The sequence below is a fragment of the Lichenostomus cassidix genome, chromosome 2 (assembly GCF_008360975.1).
Source record: "Lichenostomus cassidix isolate B80296 chromosome 2, HeHo_3.0, whole genome shotgun sequence".
NCBI classification, from domain to species: domain Eukaryota; kingdom Metazoa; phylum Chordata; class Aves; order Passeriformes; family Meliphagidae; genus Lichenostomus; species Lichenostomus cassidix.
The window spans coordinates 33443795-33457348 of NC_139482.1; the positions used below are offsets into that span (position 1 = coordinate 33443795).

The following is a 13554-nucleotide window of genomic DNA, read 5'->3' on the forward strand; positions in this document are numbered from 1 at the left end:
GTTTTCTCCCCCTTGCCCCCTCCAACTTTCTCCTTCCAGCCCTCCTCCCCCCGCTGTCTGCCTCAGTCCACCCCCTCCCTGCCTTGGAGATCAAGGACAATTTCAAACAGTCCATTTCCACCACACTGCCATGAAGATTTTATTCTCCAAAGGCGACAATTTTCTTAGGGCTCTCAAATTCTGGCCACATACATCAGCTGGCTTGAACCTTCCCTTTCGTGCCAGCTTAAAAAATGTGTCCCAAATGCTACTGACAAACATTTCTCCTGGACACATGTGGCGGCGAGCAAACAGCAATGGCACATCCAACCCTCGAGCATAGGATCTTGCCCTGCCAGCGTTGGCAGGGGAAGGAGAAGGCCTACCATACAGCGAGCCATGAACACACTTAATTTTCCTTTTCCTGTGACCCACTGAAACTATGCTCGAACAAGCCTAGGTTCACTTGTTAACTCCAGAGTAGAAGATTTAACGACGAAGTTCACAAAAGAAGAGTAATTCGCCCCAAATGACTGAACAAGGTCATGAGGAATTTCGGGTCCCAGAGTTACATCGGATAAAAGAACATGCAGTAACATAATACCAGAGTAAAAAGATAAAGTTTCCATTTTTTTTTTATTTTCCTTGTGCGCTGTTCCACTGTATACATGCAACCAAATATTTTCGCATATTAAAAGAAAACTGTATATACATATAGATGGTACATATTGAAAACAGTGACATCATCTAAAGATATTGCGTTTTGTGAGTTGTGACAAAGAAATTACATCCATTTGGTAAAATTTAGTAATCAAAAACATTCTTATCACCACTTTGTTGCACATGTAAAGAAATCCCACACCCTTTAGCCCCAAAGGAATAATTAAAAAAAACCCACCAACAAAAAGACCAACCAGGGAAAAAAAAACCATTCAAACAAAATAGGTAATGGGTTCTTTTTTTATTATTTACAAGTCTTGTAAAACACCATTCCTGTATGAAATATACATTCAGATATTCTCGACAGCAAATTACCTCAACGATAGAACACCGCATCCCTTGTAAACTGATATAGAATTTTAAATATTTTCCTTTTTTTTTCTCTTTTTTTTTTTTTTTAATTGCATTTTTTCACGCTTTGGTTCCTGCAGGGAAATATATATATTTATAGATATTTAAAATAAGTCCAAACAACTCTCCATTCTTTGCATACGTCGATTGGGCGACAAAGTAGAGCTCATGACATTTAAAGTAGACAACAACAAAATTACCATATTTACATTGTTTGGCTTCTGTTTAAACTCCTCACTAGTCACCTTTAAACGAACATGCAATCGAGTTATTTTAATGATCCAATGTTAGTGCATTGCACAACTCCAAGTTTCAATTAAGTGTTGTGTGGTATTTGCTAAACTGTCGTTCTCCACAGGTATTTCCTGAAGAAAGTTTGTGAGCCAGAAGCCAGAAGGTTAGTTTCCTTTATGGAGTTGTTTCTTTTAAAATGCTGAAATTCACACTTTTTTGCCGGTTCATTTTTAGTATTGGTATATGATTTGTCTCCGAAAACATGGCAATGCATAGTCTGATGTCATAAATAAAACGAGAGCTAATTAAATTTTTCTAATTTTATTTTTAGTGATTGTTTCTTTACGATATATGGCGAATTTATACCTGCTTTTTAAAGTAAATAATTCAGTCTTTCATTTAAGTCTTTTTTCCCTCGACCCCATCCCTCCCCACATCCTTAAAGGAAACACTATTAATAACCATCACTACATCCATATTACAACTACTCGCGGTTGGCCCCGGGAAGGTGTAGACATGACATCCCCCTCTCCTTTAATTCTCTGTGTATGTGTGTGTGTGTGTGTGCGTGTCCGTCCTTCAATTCTTGTTTCAAACCCATGGGCAATGGAACACTGCCTCTAACCCAGATATTTTTGTAAGGAAGAACAAAAGATTGTTTCTCAGAATTTATATTCTGCGGTGGTCCTGGTTGGGTGAGCTCGACCTGGCACTCCCCAGACAGCTGTTCCACAGCAGCACAGGGGCGAGAAAGGGCCGAGGGTGGGCGAGTCCGGGGATGGAGGGGTACCGTCCCCGCCTGTGCCTGCCGAGAGCGGTGGCAGGGTGAGCCGCAGTGCCTGGAAAGGTAAGAGGTATGGATTTTGCACTCAGAGGTGACGTGCACGTTTAGAAATGGATCCCATGTGTGTCAAGATCAAATCGATTCCAGTTGATATGTAAATATATATATAAAAAATCATCATCGCAGTTCCAGAATAGGTTTACATGCGTGTAAAACCTTAGATTCTTCTAGTCCCGTCAGATACACACCTCCTTCCTCCACGTAACCCCACGGCTTGACCTTGTCAAGGGCGAAATCTGAATTTAATCTCATCTTGAAAAACGCTATGAGTTTTAAAGTAGTGGATTAGCTGAGTAATATTGTAATCGGTCCCTGTTAATTTTTTTTTCTTTCATTCTTCTGTTCTGAAACCATATTTTGACTTGACGGTCGGTCAGATTGAGCATTCGGGAGAGCTGGAGGCGTTTCTCTTTGTTTATGTAGACACTGAAGAAGAATTCCCTTTCTAACTCTCTAATCTGGTATTTGGTGTATGGGCATCTCTTTTTACGCGTACGTTGTCCACCTGTGGAGTGAAAAAAGGCAGAAACACTTGAGACCCGGCGGCGGCGGGCGGCGGGGGCTAAGAAGGGATGGGGGGACACCCAGGCAAAGCACGTTAACATGGAAAAGACGCGTTTTGCCAGCTCGGGGGTCGGCGTTGGTCGGCCCGGGGCTCGGCGCCAGCCCTCCGCCTTGGCGGGTGCGCGCAGCCGGGCCCGGGACCCGCCGGCACACCCCGGCTCCTGCAGCGCCACGGCCCCGGGCAGCGTGCAGGGCGAAACCCCCGCCGAGACGCGGGGATCCGGCCTCGCTTCCTCCGCGGGGAGGGCAGCTGGAGGAAGGAGTGGTGGCGGGGGGTTCTTGCGGATTTCACGAGCCGGAGGAAAGCCTTTGTAGGCTGCTCCGCCGGGCGCCACCACGCGCGGAGCTGCCCAGGGAGCAGCCATCACCTGGCTGCCTGCAGCGGGCAGCTCTGCAGCGGGCGGGGGGGCCCGAGCCCAGCCCTCCCCGAGCCCGTACCCGCTTGCATCTCGCCCTCGTTCCCTGGCCTAACCCGGGCTCTGCCTCCCGAACAGAGGAAAAGCCCCTGACCCCAAGGCTGAAGCTTCTCCTTCTCCCTCTAGCCGGCTATTTTCAAGCACGCTCTCCACCGCATCGAGGTATTCTCCTCTCGATTAGTCATTACGGTTTTAAAGTTCATTAAGCAGAATATAAAAGGTTTCAAGGTTCAGGAGCTCTTTACATTAAACGTAGTTGCTATCCCTTTAAAAACTTCCTTTTCTAGTACAGTTCATTCGAGGTATTTTTTCCCCCGGCCGTATACTAGCTTTGCCTTTTAAAAAACCCACATAAAAAAATCAGACTTTGACAGATTGAATAACAATTGTAAGTAACAAACTGTTGGACAGAAGGCAACACGTAATTGCCACAGTGCCTTAGTAAAATGGCTTCCTTTAGACAAAAAGGCCAGCTTTAGGTTAATTTGCTTCTTTTAATATATTGCTACAGTTCAGGCGGCTACTTTATCTGTTAAACGCTATTCTAGTGCAATCGTTAAAACGGCGAAGGCTTTGAATTCAGCTCCTAACTAGACTTCTGGTGCAACACATGGCTTTTATAAAATCACTGGATTACATTGATATCAAAGGAGTCAAGATCTCCCTTTTTTGCCGAATTTACAGGCACAGAACTAACGTTATTATATTTTCAAGAGCTGACCGCGGAACTCTTTTATTATTATAAAAAAAAAAAAAAGAAAAAAAAAGAAGAAAAAAAGGAGAAGAAAAAGAAAAAAATTTTTTTTTAGGCATCCATTGCCCGGTGGGTATTTCACGGCCAATTTCAGCACTAAACACGTGATCTCGCCTTTTATAACAAAGTTTTGTTGGGGGAAATCTAAAGGCCCTTCATAAACCTTATATGCTTATAAAACAGCATATAAAAATTTAACAGCGGCGGTGCGCTAGATTTCAAGCTGCCTTTCCTAAAAGCGCTCCGGCGCTGCCTTTATACGTACTGGAACTGCCGGATTTCTCCTCATTGTTGCCGGAAGATGACTCGGGGCTGCTGCTGCTCTCCGGCCGCCTCCGCCTCTCCTTCTCCGCCGCCGTCGCCGCCGCCCTGCCGCAGCCGCCCTCCGAACTTGAAGTTGCCGCCGCCGCCGCCGCCCCGGCGGCCGCGGGCGCCTTCTCGCCACTCTTGTCTACCGGGTAGTCCGCCGAGGCCAGGTTTTCCGCCGTGCCATAAGCCGTCTCGAAAAATTGGTCGAAAGCCTGGGGCAGGACCCCGTTCCTGCCCACCGTGCTATAGAAATTGGAGGAGACGTTGGTGCTGGGGTGGTAGACGTTAGCTGTGTTTTTGCCGAACATCTCGCCCATGCTAGCAGTGTTGGTGGCAGGCAGGCAGTCTCTGTGCATGATCTCCTCTGCGGAGTAGCAGTGGGGCAGATTGTTCCTGGGGTGCCATTTACTGGAGGGATCAATGGCATATTCCCTGAAGGTAACTTCTCTCACAGGTTGGACCTGGGGTAGGTTGGAGGAGTAGGAGTATGTCATAGGGCGAGAAGACGGGGTTTGGGGCAAAAAAGAAGGGAGGCTGGAAAAATCAGGACCCGAGACGTAGTAAGTACAACTTGGCAAATACATGTTAGAGGAACAAGGAACACGCTCATCAAAATCCATCATTAGGGCTACCTCGGCTTCTCCGCATTAGCTGAGCTTAACATGATTCTCTAACGCAGCTGCCCCTTTGAAGCGGATCCGTGAAGTAAGAGATGGGGAGACGTAGGCTGACGTGGAGAGCTCTCCCGGCGGCGGCAGGGAGGTGCGGTCACGTGGCCCGACGTTGACATTGACGAGCGGCGGGCCCGGGCCCCGCTCCCTTTGTGGCCGTCGCGGGGGAAAGCAACAGCTCGTCGCCAGCGCCCAGGGGCGAGCCGAGCGCAGGTTGGCCGGGGGGGAGCCCTGGGGGACACACAGCCGCCCTGCCACTGCCCCAGACTTAGCCGCCCGATCCCTGGCACCCTCTGGCTCTGGAGCAGAGAGGCTTATCAATTCCCCCCAGGGTTAGGTGAGACCTTTCTGTTTGTTTGTGGGCTTGCTGGGGCGTTCGGCGGCTCGCTGGCAGGCTCCGAGAAGGAGGGCACCGTAGAGATGCACGCACGCTTTCTTCTGTAAAGCTGCTTCCGAGGAGCAAACCCTCCTGAAGAAAAATCTTTCTTTTTTTTTCATTTCTTTTTTTTTTTTTTTGGTTCGGTTTGGGCTTTCCCTCCTCCCCCCTAAAAAAAGAAAAAAGCCCTCACCCTTCAGGTTTTTTCTGGAAACCTTACTAGGAAGAATGTGCCAGGGTCAAGTCTTTACTGATTTTCATGGTGAATAGATTACATGCTTGCATTCATGTTCACTTCCGAAGCGCTTAGTGTCTTCCTTCCCTTACTTACATATTAACCTCAAATACCCCGCGCGGCTTCAGCCAAGCTTTACTGGGGGTAGTTAACAATGTCGGGGTCCCAGGACGCAGGTTTTCCCTCTTCACCCCCTCCAAATCGTCCCCTGCCTCATTCGCAACGCCAGAGAGCCAGCAAGCCCTTTAAAGTGCAGACCACGGAGCTAAAGACTGTTTGCTGATCTCTCCGCCTCAAAGCTGCAGCTAAATACTTGGAAAACCAGTGGATATTGGGCTACCCCGGCTTGACAAGTACTCCGAGTTTAATTGCCAGAAGCCTAGTTAAAATTATTTGACATACTGTTAACCTGTAGGAACAAACTCGCCGTACCGAGATTCTTTCCTTTTAGCTTTGTACCGTCGCTGAAGGCTGAGACCCAGGGAGACCTATTTTAAAAACATGGTTAAACTTTTACTATTGTTGCATGAAAGGGATGATATAGAAAGCGGATTGTACAGGGCAGAGACTAAAAAGTACTTTTCTGCCAATAAAAATGCACACCCCACCGAATGAGCAGAGCCAAAGAAAACAGAGAAATACGCCAAAGAATACAGCACCTTTTGAGGCACGGACATCCCTAAGCTCTCGGAAAAATATATTTTTTTGCTATTCCGATGCTCGATTTCAGAAAAGAAATATTTGAGTTCCGGCTGGATTTCATCAAAATAGAAAAACAGAATGGCAAAAGGCTATTGTGAAGTCAGTACTCTTAGGAAATTAGACGTAGTTCAAGATTCATGCCCCCGTGGACTTGGGAGGCTAGTGGAAGGGAAACGAAAATGTTAGGGAAATAATATTTGGATTTTCCCCCCTCTTCCTCTGCAGTGCTGTGGAAGTATTTATATATCCGGAGAAAGTTCTCTAGTAAATTCTGGAGATCTTCGGTATTTAAATGTCAACATCGATTTGTTTATTTATTGCTTAGCTTATCGTTACCGACTCAATAACAAATCTAATCATGTTGTGCAGAGAGAAAATATTCTCATTATGTATTTCCCCTACATTATAGTTAACTATTGCGTTTGAATTCAAGCTGTAAATTCAATATTATCAAGTAATTACTTTGTAGTGGAGTAAACTAATTTATTAGCATTAATGTTTATATGCCTTTTTCTTATTTTACAAGGGTTACCGTTCACAAATCAAATGCTCTGGACGTATCCCTGTAATGAACTCTTTATTTTGGTTTGCTGCAAGAACTTCTTATGCTTACTGCACGTCTGTGAGCTGAACTTGAAATTAATGAATTAATCTTCCAGCTTGACATATTTGCTAGAAAGTGGATGGAAAGAGATTGCATGTCGTCAAAACCGCTAGCAGAAGACTGCAATGTCGTTTAGGGATTGTAAAAAGGTTTGGGGGCTTTCCCTCTCTCTCCCTCCTTTTTTCTTTTTTTTTCTTCTTTTTTTTTTTTTTCTTTCTTGCTTTTTTTTTCTTTTTTAACTTGAGGTGGGGAGTGGTATGCAAGAGCTCTGGTTGGCTTTTTCCTTAACGCTGTAATTTTGCTCGCATTTACTTTCCCCCTAGTTTTTTGCGGGGGGGTGGCCGTGGTGGAGGTGGTGGGTGGAGTGGGCTGGGGGGTCGGAAGCCCTCTTTTGGTGTCCGAGCATTGGTTATTTTCCCTGTATACCCGCACCGTTCAATCCCGTCGATGAAAAAACTCTCCCTACGCCCTGCACACACGCAGACACTCCTCCCTTCGAACAAAAAGGAATGTATATGGATTTCAGTGACTTTGAGATAACAAAGGCGCCACCATTGCCGAGCCTCGCCCCGCCTCTGTGTGATGGCAAACAAATTCTTGCACTTGTATTAGGGCTTTTAAGGCTATAATTGAACACGGCGCGTCTAGGGGAACCGAAAACAGTTCTAGACTGACCTGCGGTTTTATAGCACTTTGGCAGTCAACTTCAGCTTGTGTCAGAGCAGACATGACAGAGCTGCCCAACACTTAATCGCGGGACGCCACCTCCTCGGACTCACTGCAGCCGCCCTCTTGCATTTCAATAAATTTCAAACCTTGGGGCTAGAAATGGGGAGCAGAGCTGGTACAGGTTTGTATGGGGCTCTTTGCCGCTCCTCTCTGCAGCCGGGGCTGCGGCGCCGTGCGAGGCTCCGCCGTGCCAGAGGCCGGGGCTGCCTCTGGGAAACAAAGGGAAATTAAGGCAAGAAGGGCGAGAAGGCGACTGGAAACAGGAGTGTGTGTGCGTGGGTGTGCGTGTGTCTGGGCATATATGTGCTTGCGCAGCATGCACACGTGCAGCCCCGATGCCTGCTTTTGAATCGCTCGAGCTCTCTCCCCCACCTCTCCAAAGCAAGCAGCCTATTTCTTCAAGAGGGTTTGTAAAGCAGGGGGACCCCAAAATGCCTCCGGGTGCCGCCTGCACGACAAGGGGGAAGGGTGATGGGGAAGCGCGAGGGGAGCATAGGTCTTCTGGGAGCGAGTAAGACACCCAAGGCACAGGCTGTTCTCTGCTTTATTTGCTGTTAAGTGAAACAAGAGATAATGTACGCTTAAAGTCCCGGAATGTGTGGGTAATTGCAGGGAGCCTGCTGTTAAGTTGCTGTGTTCAGCACAATTATCAATGTTGATTATTTGGTCTAATGTTGAATTGCTCTTTTAATACAGTAATTGGGACTTCCGCGTTGAGGAAGGGGGGAAACCGAGCCTTCCCCTCGCTAACCTCACTGAGAACAACATAAACAAAGGCAGGCATTTCGTTTGGAGAAACAAAATGCATTCGTTACGCCTTCCCATGTATTTCGACCGGATTAGAGAGGGTAAACCCGCTCTGAATTTGGAACCTCTGCTGCAGGACGGTTTTGCAAAGGAGAAGCGTGGCCAAGAGGTGGGGAGACTGTTACCCATAGCTAAGCTAAACAAAGGGAGGAGAGAAAGCTACATCTCTTCTTTGGAGGAATATAAACAGAACTAGGACGCCTCGATAGTCTAGCTTTTACATATACAGATGGCGTGCAAAGGGAACTGTTTAACTCACTGCTGCTTCTCCAAGAGGTCAAGTTCTATTGTATCTAAATTGTTGTCTTTTTGTACCGGGCTTCGCTTGAAAAATATTTGAAGCCGACCATTTACCTTGCCAGTAGAGTGGGTGCCTCTAATTAACAGGAGAAACGTGTGCTAGAAGGAATTTGCGTCAAGAGGAGCTAATTAAAATATTACAGAACGGCTGGCTACAATCTCTGCTGCTTCTCTCTCATAGGGAGGGTGAGAGGTATTACTACTCGAGCAGGAGAAAATATCTAAGGAATTAGGACAGTGTTTTCCAAAATTGAGGGCTGGTTACAGTCTACAAAGGTTTATGAGAAAAACGTGGTATTGGGGAATTTGAAATGTTGCTGCCAACGAAAAGTGCACCGTTCTCCCACCTTTACCAATGCAAATAGGGGCACAAGGCGATAATTTGTCACAAAATTTGCCAGGAATCCAGCTTCAGAAAAACCTGCTGATCATTTGGATTTTAAATATTTTGGGTTCAGAAATTCTTAAAAGGCGTTTCTTTCCTGTTTGCCATTTTGTCTGTTACGGAAAGGAGCTATACATATACCATTTTTAAATTTTTTTTTTTTACTACATATATTTCCAAAATGTTGCAATAGAATTTAGTGCTATAGTAGTTAGCTAAATAACTTAAATAATAGTTGATTTTAAAATATATATTTGTATATGTATATACAAATGGAAGCACCGCGCTGTGACATGGGACAGGTTATTCATTGTCCAAAACGTGAAGCGGAGTGGTTGTGATTTTGCTAGCAAACTGCAGAATACGTGTAAAGAGAACAAGCAGATGTAAACAGGATTTAAGTCAATGTGATTCTGGCTTTTTTTTTTTTTTTTTGCTTTTTTTTTTTACCACATTACATTATTTTAGAGGCTTGAACAACTTCAAAAGGCTGCAGTCATCTGGACTAGAACATTTTAGATCCATTTTTAATATCAATTAGCAAAATCCTTCCCTCCGTTACTCTCTCTGTCTCCTTAAGTTGCTGAAATGAAGAGGTTGGTTGGATTTTTCCTATCAAGCCTCCCGTTTAGTTTGAGTATTAAGATTAAACGACTAGGAACCTACAGAAATATAGCCGTTGTTGGCGACCAATCACGCTATTTTGCATCCCTTTGCTCTGATGAACATCCGAGGGGTCTCTGACTGATAGCTGCACGAAGCCGAAATATTGCGTGGTTTTTTTTCAGGAAAGGAAGCTACTTCCAGATAGACAACTTCATGTTTTCGGCAGCTTTTCTCTTGCTCTCTAGCAGACAAACGATTTGTTGTTCTGACAGCCTCCCGGCGCCTTCCCAACGCGCGGGGAGTTTCTCTCAATGTCGTGTCTCCTCACCCCACGGTTCCCCAGCCCTGAGTTCCCGGGTCCCGGGGCGCTGAACTCCGCTAAAATGTTTGTATTTACTGCTCGGAGCCTGCTCCTGAAAGGCAGTGGTGGCGGGGTTGGCAATAAGACGGACGTAAGATGTTTTCTCATACACCAACTAGTGTATCAGAAGTTGATTGACTGACGATGCTTCTATAAATGTCTCTTTTTCTCCCCTTCAACACTTTGGGAGGCTTTCCCAGCAGATGAAAACATGCACACAGTCACTCATTTTCCCCCCTGTCTATCCAGATACAGGTGCAAGAGACTTCTAGCAAACTTAGTCTGCGGGAAAAGGGTGTTTAGAGCCAGCGGCAGGCTCTAAACTAGTGCGAAAGCAAATGTCCTTGGTTACAATCAGCCGGTACAGAAGCATACGCACTTTCCACAGACTCCCACCCAGACCCACAGAGCACCGTGTCGCTGGCACCGTTTGTAGTAAGCAGGTACCAATCCCTTTTCGTGTCAAAGAATTTTATGAAGAACTAAGAAGGGTGGTGTAGGGGAACATCCCCAGCGATCCATTGCAAGTGAGGTGCTAGTAATCGATAGTTATCCCTGCGGACGGCCATATCCCAGGCGATGTTCCCATGCGAAGTTCACCCGCAGCCGAGAGAGCCGCTTTACTCTACATATATTAAAAAAAAAAAAAAAAAAGAAAAAGAAAAAAAGAAAAAAAGAAAAAAAAGTCCTCCAAAACATTCCCATGTCGAGTTACATTTAAAAGTATTGCTAGAATCGATGCCTTGAACTTGACCTTAGATTTGTTAATCCAGGAAATATATTCAGTGAGAGGAGAAAAAAAAAAATCCTATCGCATTGCCTCCGACAAGCGAGCATTTTCTGTCTACTAATTCAGGATGTAAACAACGCACAAGAATTATGAGATATATAATGTGCCCTCTAGATTAAGACAAGAAAGCTACAGAAAGTGAAACGCCTCAACGCCGAGATCAGTCTGTCCTAGCTAGACTGTTTCTGAGATGCCGAGATCCACACTATGCCACAGAAATTCACATCAAGGTAATTGACTGGGATTCTAAACTAAATTGAATTTTATAGGATATAAGGTTCTCTCTAATGCACATTAAATTTTAACAATGATTTATAAAGGTATTTCATTTTTTATTTAATTATTTTGCCCAACTCACCAAGAAACACATCAGATTTTACTGTACCACTGCTAACTTTATAGGAGAGCCCTATTCACATATCGTGAAACCCACCGAAGTAAAGACATTTCTTCATCGATGCTTGTTTTAGGGGGCGGGTACAGGAAGTATCGCTATACCGGGACTGTCAAATCAACGACTTCAAAGCTCCAACTTCATATTTTGATGGACTCTCAGAATTGTATTATAATTGAGGTACCTGTACCTGTGTAAAATTTATAGGAAGCTATTTGCATAACACCAGTTTAAAATGCGGGCCGCATTTTAGGATGCAATTGTATGTCCATGTACAGCTCAGCCGGCTCGTAAGGACCGTTTCTTTTCTCTTCTCTCGTATGTAAAGCAAAGCACCCATAAAAACTGCTCTTTCTCTAAGCCTAATATGGCTGCTCTTGCCTATGCCGGGGTGGAAGCTCTCCCACTGTCCCGCTTGCTTCCTTTCCCAGGCTTTTCATCAGATGCTGATACTAATATCACTTCTTCCAGAAATCTGGGCGCATAAGCATGACAGATCTACACTGCACAGCCCGGGGGAATTTGGGCGAAACATCCCCGAATAGGACCAGGCGAAGTATGGAGGTTACTTGTTCTTTCTCTTTCGGTTTTATTTTCCCATCAAGTGTTCATATGGCATAGTATTTACAAATCCTCACCTATTTAAATGTAAACCAGCCACTAGCTGGAGACGAAGGCCATCCAAAATTGCTTTGTATTCTAAAAAAATTGGTTTTTTTGGGGGCGGGGGGTTGGTTCTTTTTTTTGGGGCTTTTTTTTTTTTCTTTTTTTGCCTACCCGAAGACATCTCGAATGCTAAAGCCACGCTTGAAATAACCCGCTTTTCCATTACTCCTCACCCAAGCCGACTATATAGGTCGTTTTATACGATCAGGAATAAATGAAAGCAATTTGCTTAGTGGGTTCAAATCAAGGCGATTACGACGAAATTCAGATTAATTAAAACTGACAGGTTACAATGCCCGGCTGGCATTTTTCTCTCTAGATACGCACAAACAATGGCGAAAAGCAGACAAGTTCAACATCCTTCCCAGTATTTCTTCCACACACAACCGTCCACCCTCCTCCCTGGGACTTGAATGATTAAAATAATTTCAGAGGCAAGCACAAGGGAATAAAACAACCGGAGATAAAAACCAGGAGACGCTTTTCCATGCAGCCTGACTCAACTCTGCAATACAACACGGCGCTGCACAAAGCCAACCAGCAGCTCTATCTGCAAGTCTGCTCTCGTCCTGGGCTCTGACCCCAGCCTCTCCTGGCACACTTTCTTGCCAAGAGCCTTCTTTGCTTCCCACCTAGGCTAGAGAGGAAAGCAGCATCCCTGGGAAAGGTGGAGCCGGCACCCAAGTTAGGAGAAACTGTCTTACTTTTCTCAACCGGCTCTTCGGCTCTATTAGCATCAGCTCAGGCAGCCGCCTTCCCCCAGGTCCCCGCAGGAGAAAAGGCACTTCGGCCTCATACACCGTGGGAGAAAGGGAGTGGGGTGGGTGGGTGGGCTGGGGGGAGAGCAGGGGCCTGGGAAACTCTCCACAAAGGCCTCCCGAATGACTTTGCTCCAGTCACGCAGGGGACTTCTTGCGAGGGGACCGGGTTGGTGTTTGCTGTTGGCTTGTTTGCTTAGCTCACCACCGAGCAAGGGGAGAGGAGAAACATTCAGTCGCTTCCAGCAAGAGCACGAAAATCTTACCCCAGGATCCAGGAGTCTCTCGCCTGTGCAAAAATATATCCCCACGGAGACTGACAGGCTCCCGCGCTGGGCTGTAGACCTCCAGATCAGTGAGGATGGATTGCATATTTTTTGGTTTCCTCCCTTACAGATTAAATATACACCGTCCACCGAACATTCCTTCTCGATTTCTCAGTGACTTGGGTTGCTGTTGATTTGGGGGGTTATATTTTTTTTTTGTTCTAGCTGTTGGTTTGCCTTTAGAAGGAGAGAAATCTAGCCACTAGGGCACATCGTCCGTCCTGCCAGCTTCAGGCAAAATGCAGCGATATCGCAGGCTAATGACGATTATTGCTGTTGTTATTATTACTACTACTATTATAGCTATTTATTTTTCCTCTCTCTCTTTCTCTCTCTCTCTCTCTCTCTTCCCCCCTCTCTATCTCTCTCTCTCACTCTCTCCCTCTCTCTCTGTGTCTCTCCTGGTCCCTTAGGATTTCCGATGGCGATTTGCATACAAGGTGATTGCAGGAGGTTAAAACGCTGTCTAATTCCACGGATTCCCATCGCACGAGTAGGAGAAAAAAAAAAAAAAAAAAAAGTCCCAGTGTTTTTGATCACGAGACACCCGGCCGTTCCTCCCCAGTACACCCCGGGTCACAGTACAGTAATGACCGTGGGTTGTGCGTTGTAGGACTTGACCTTTCCTACGTAGAAGAGGGCGCTTTACGCTAAGGGGAGGGAAGGGAGGGGG

The 13554-nt window shown here is 45.7% G+C and overlaps 2 protein-coding genes across 3 annotated transcripts in view; both read right to left on the reverse strand.

Moving 5' to 3' along the window:
• The window catches only part of HOXA5 (homeobox A5), a 315710-nt gene that overhangs the window by 40435 nt on the left and 261721 nt on the right, over positions 1-13554 (reverse strand). The gene's annotated exons all lie outside the window — the stretch shown is intronic.
• On the reverse strand, positions 187-12913 carry HOXA11 (homeobox A11). Of its 2 annotated transcripts, XM_085050976.1 has the most exons (3): positions 12822-12913; positions 4128-5941; positions 187-2633 (listed from the first exon to the last, which is right to left on the reverse strand). In XM_085050976.1, exons 2-3 carry the CDS (start codon positions 4792-4794, stop codon positions 2401-2403), a joined length of 900 nt encoding a protein of 299 aa, XP_084907102.1. In that variant the 5' UTR covers positions 4795-5941; positions 12822-12913; the 3' UTR covers positions 187-2400. The 2 variants fall into 2 exon arrangements, with proteins under 2 accessions (XP_084907102.1, XP_084907103.1); XM_085050977.1 differs by lacking the exon at positions 12822-12913 and having other exon boundaries at positions 4128-4705.

Excerpts from the sequence above, each read along its gene's own strand:
- HOXA11 (XM_085050976.1), bottom strand. The coding sequence starts at position 4,794 with ATGATGGATTTTGATGAGCGTGTTCCTTGTTCCTCTAACATGTATTTG. Across the intron at positions 2,634-4,127 it reads GGAGAAATCCGGCAGTTCCA|GTGGACAACGTACGCGTAAA; the intron begins GTACGTATAAAG and ends TTCACTCCACAG.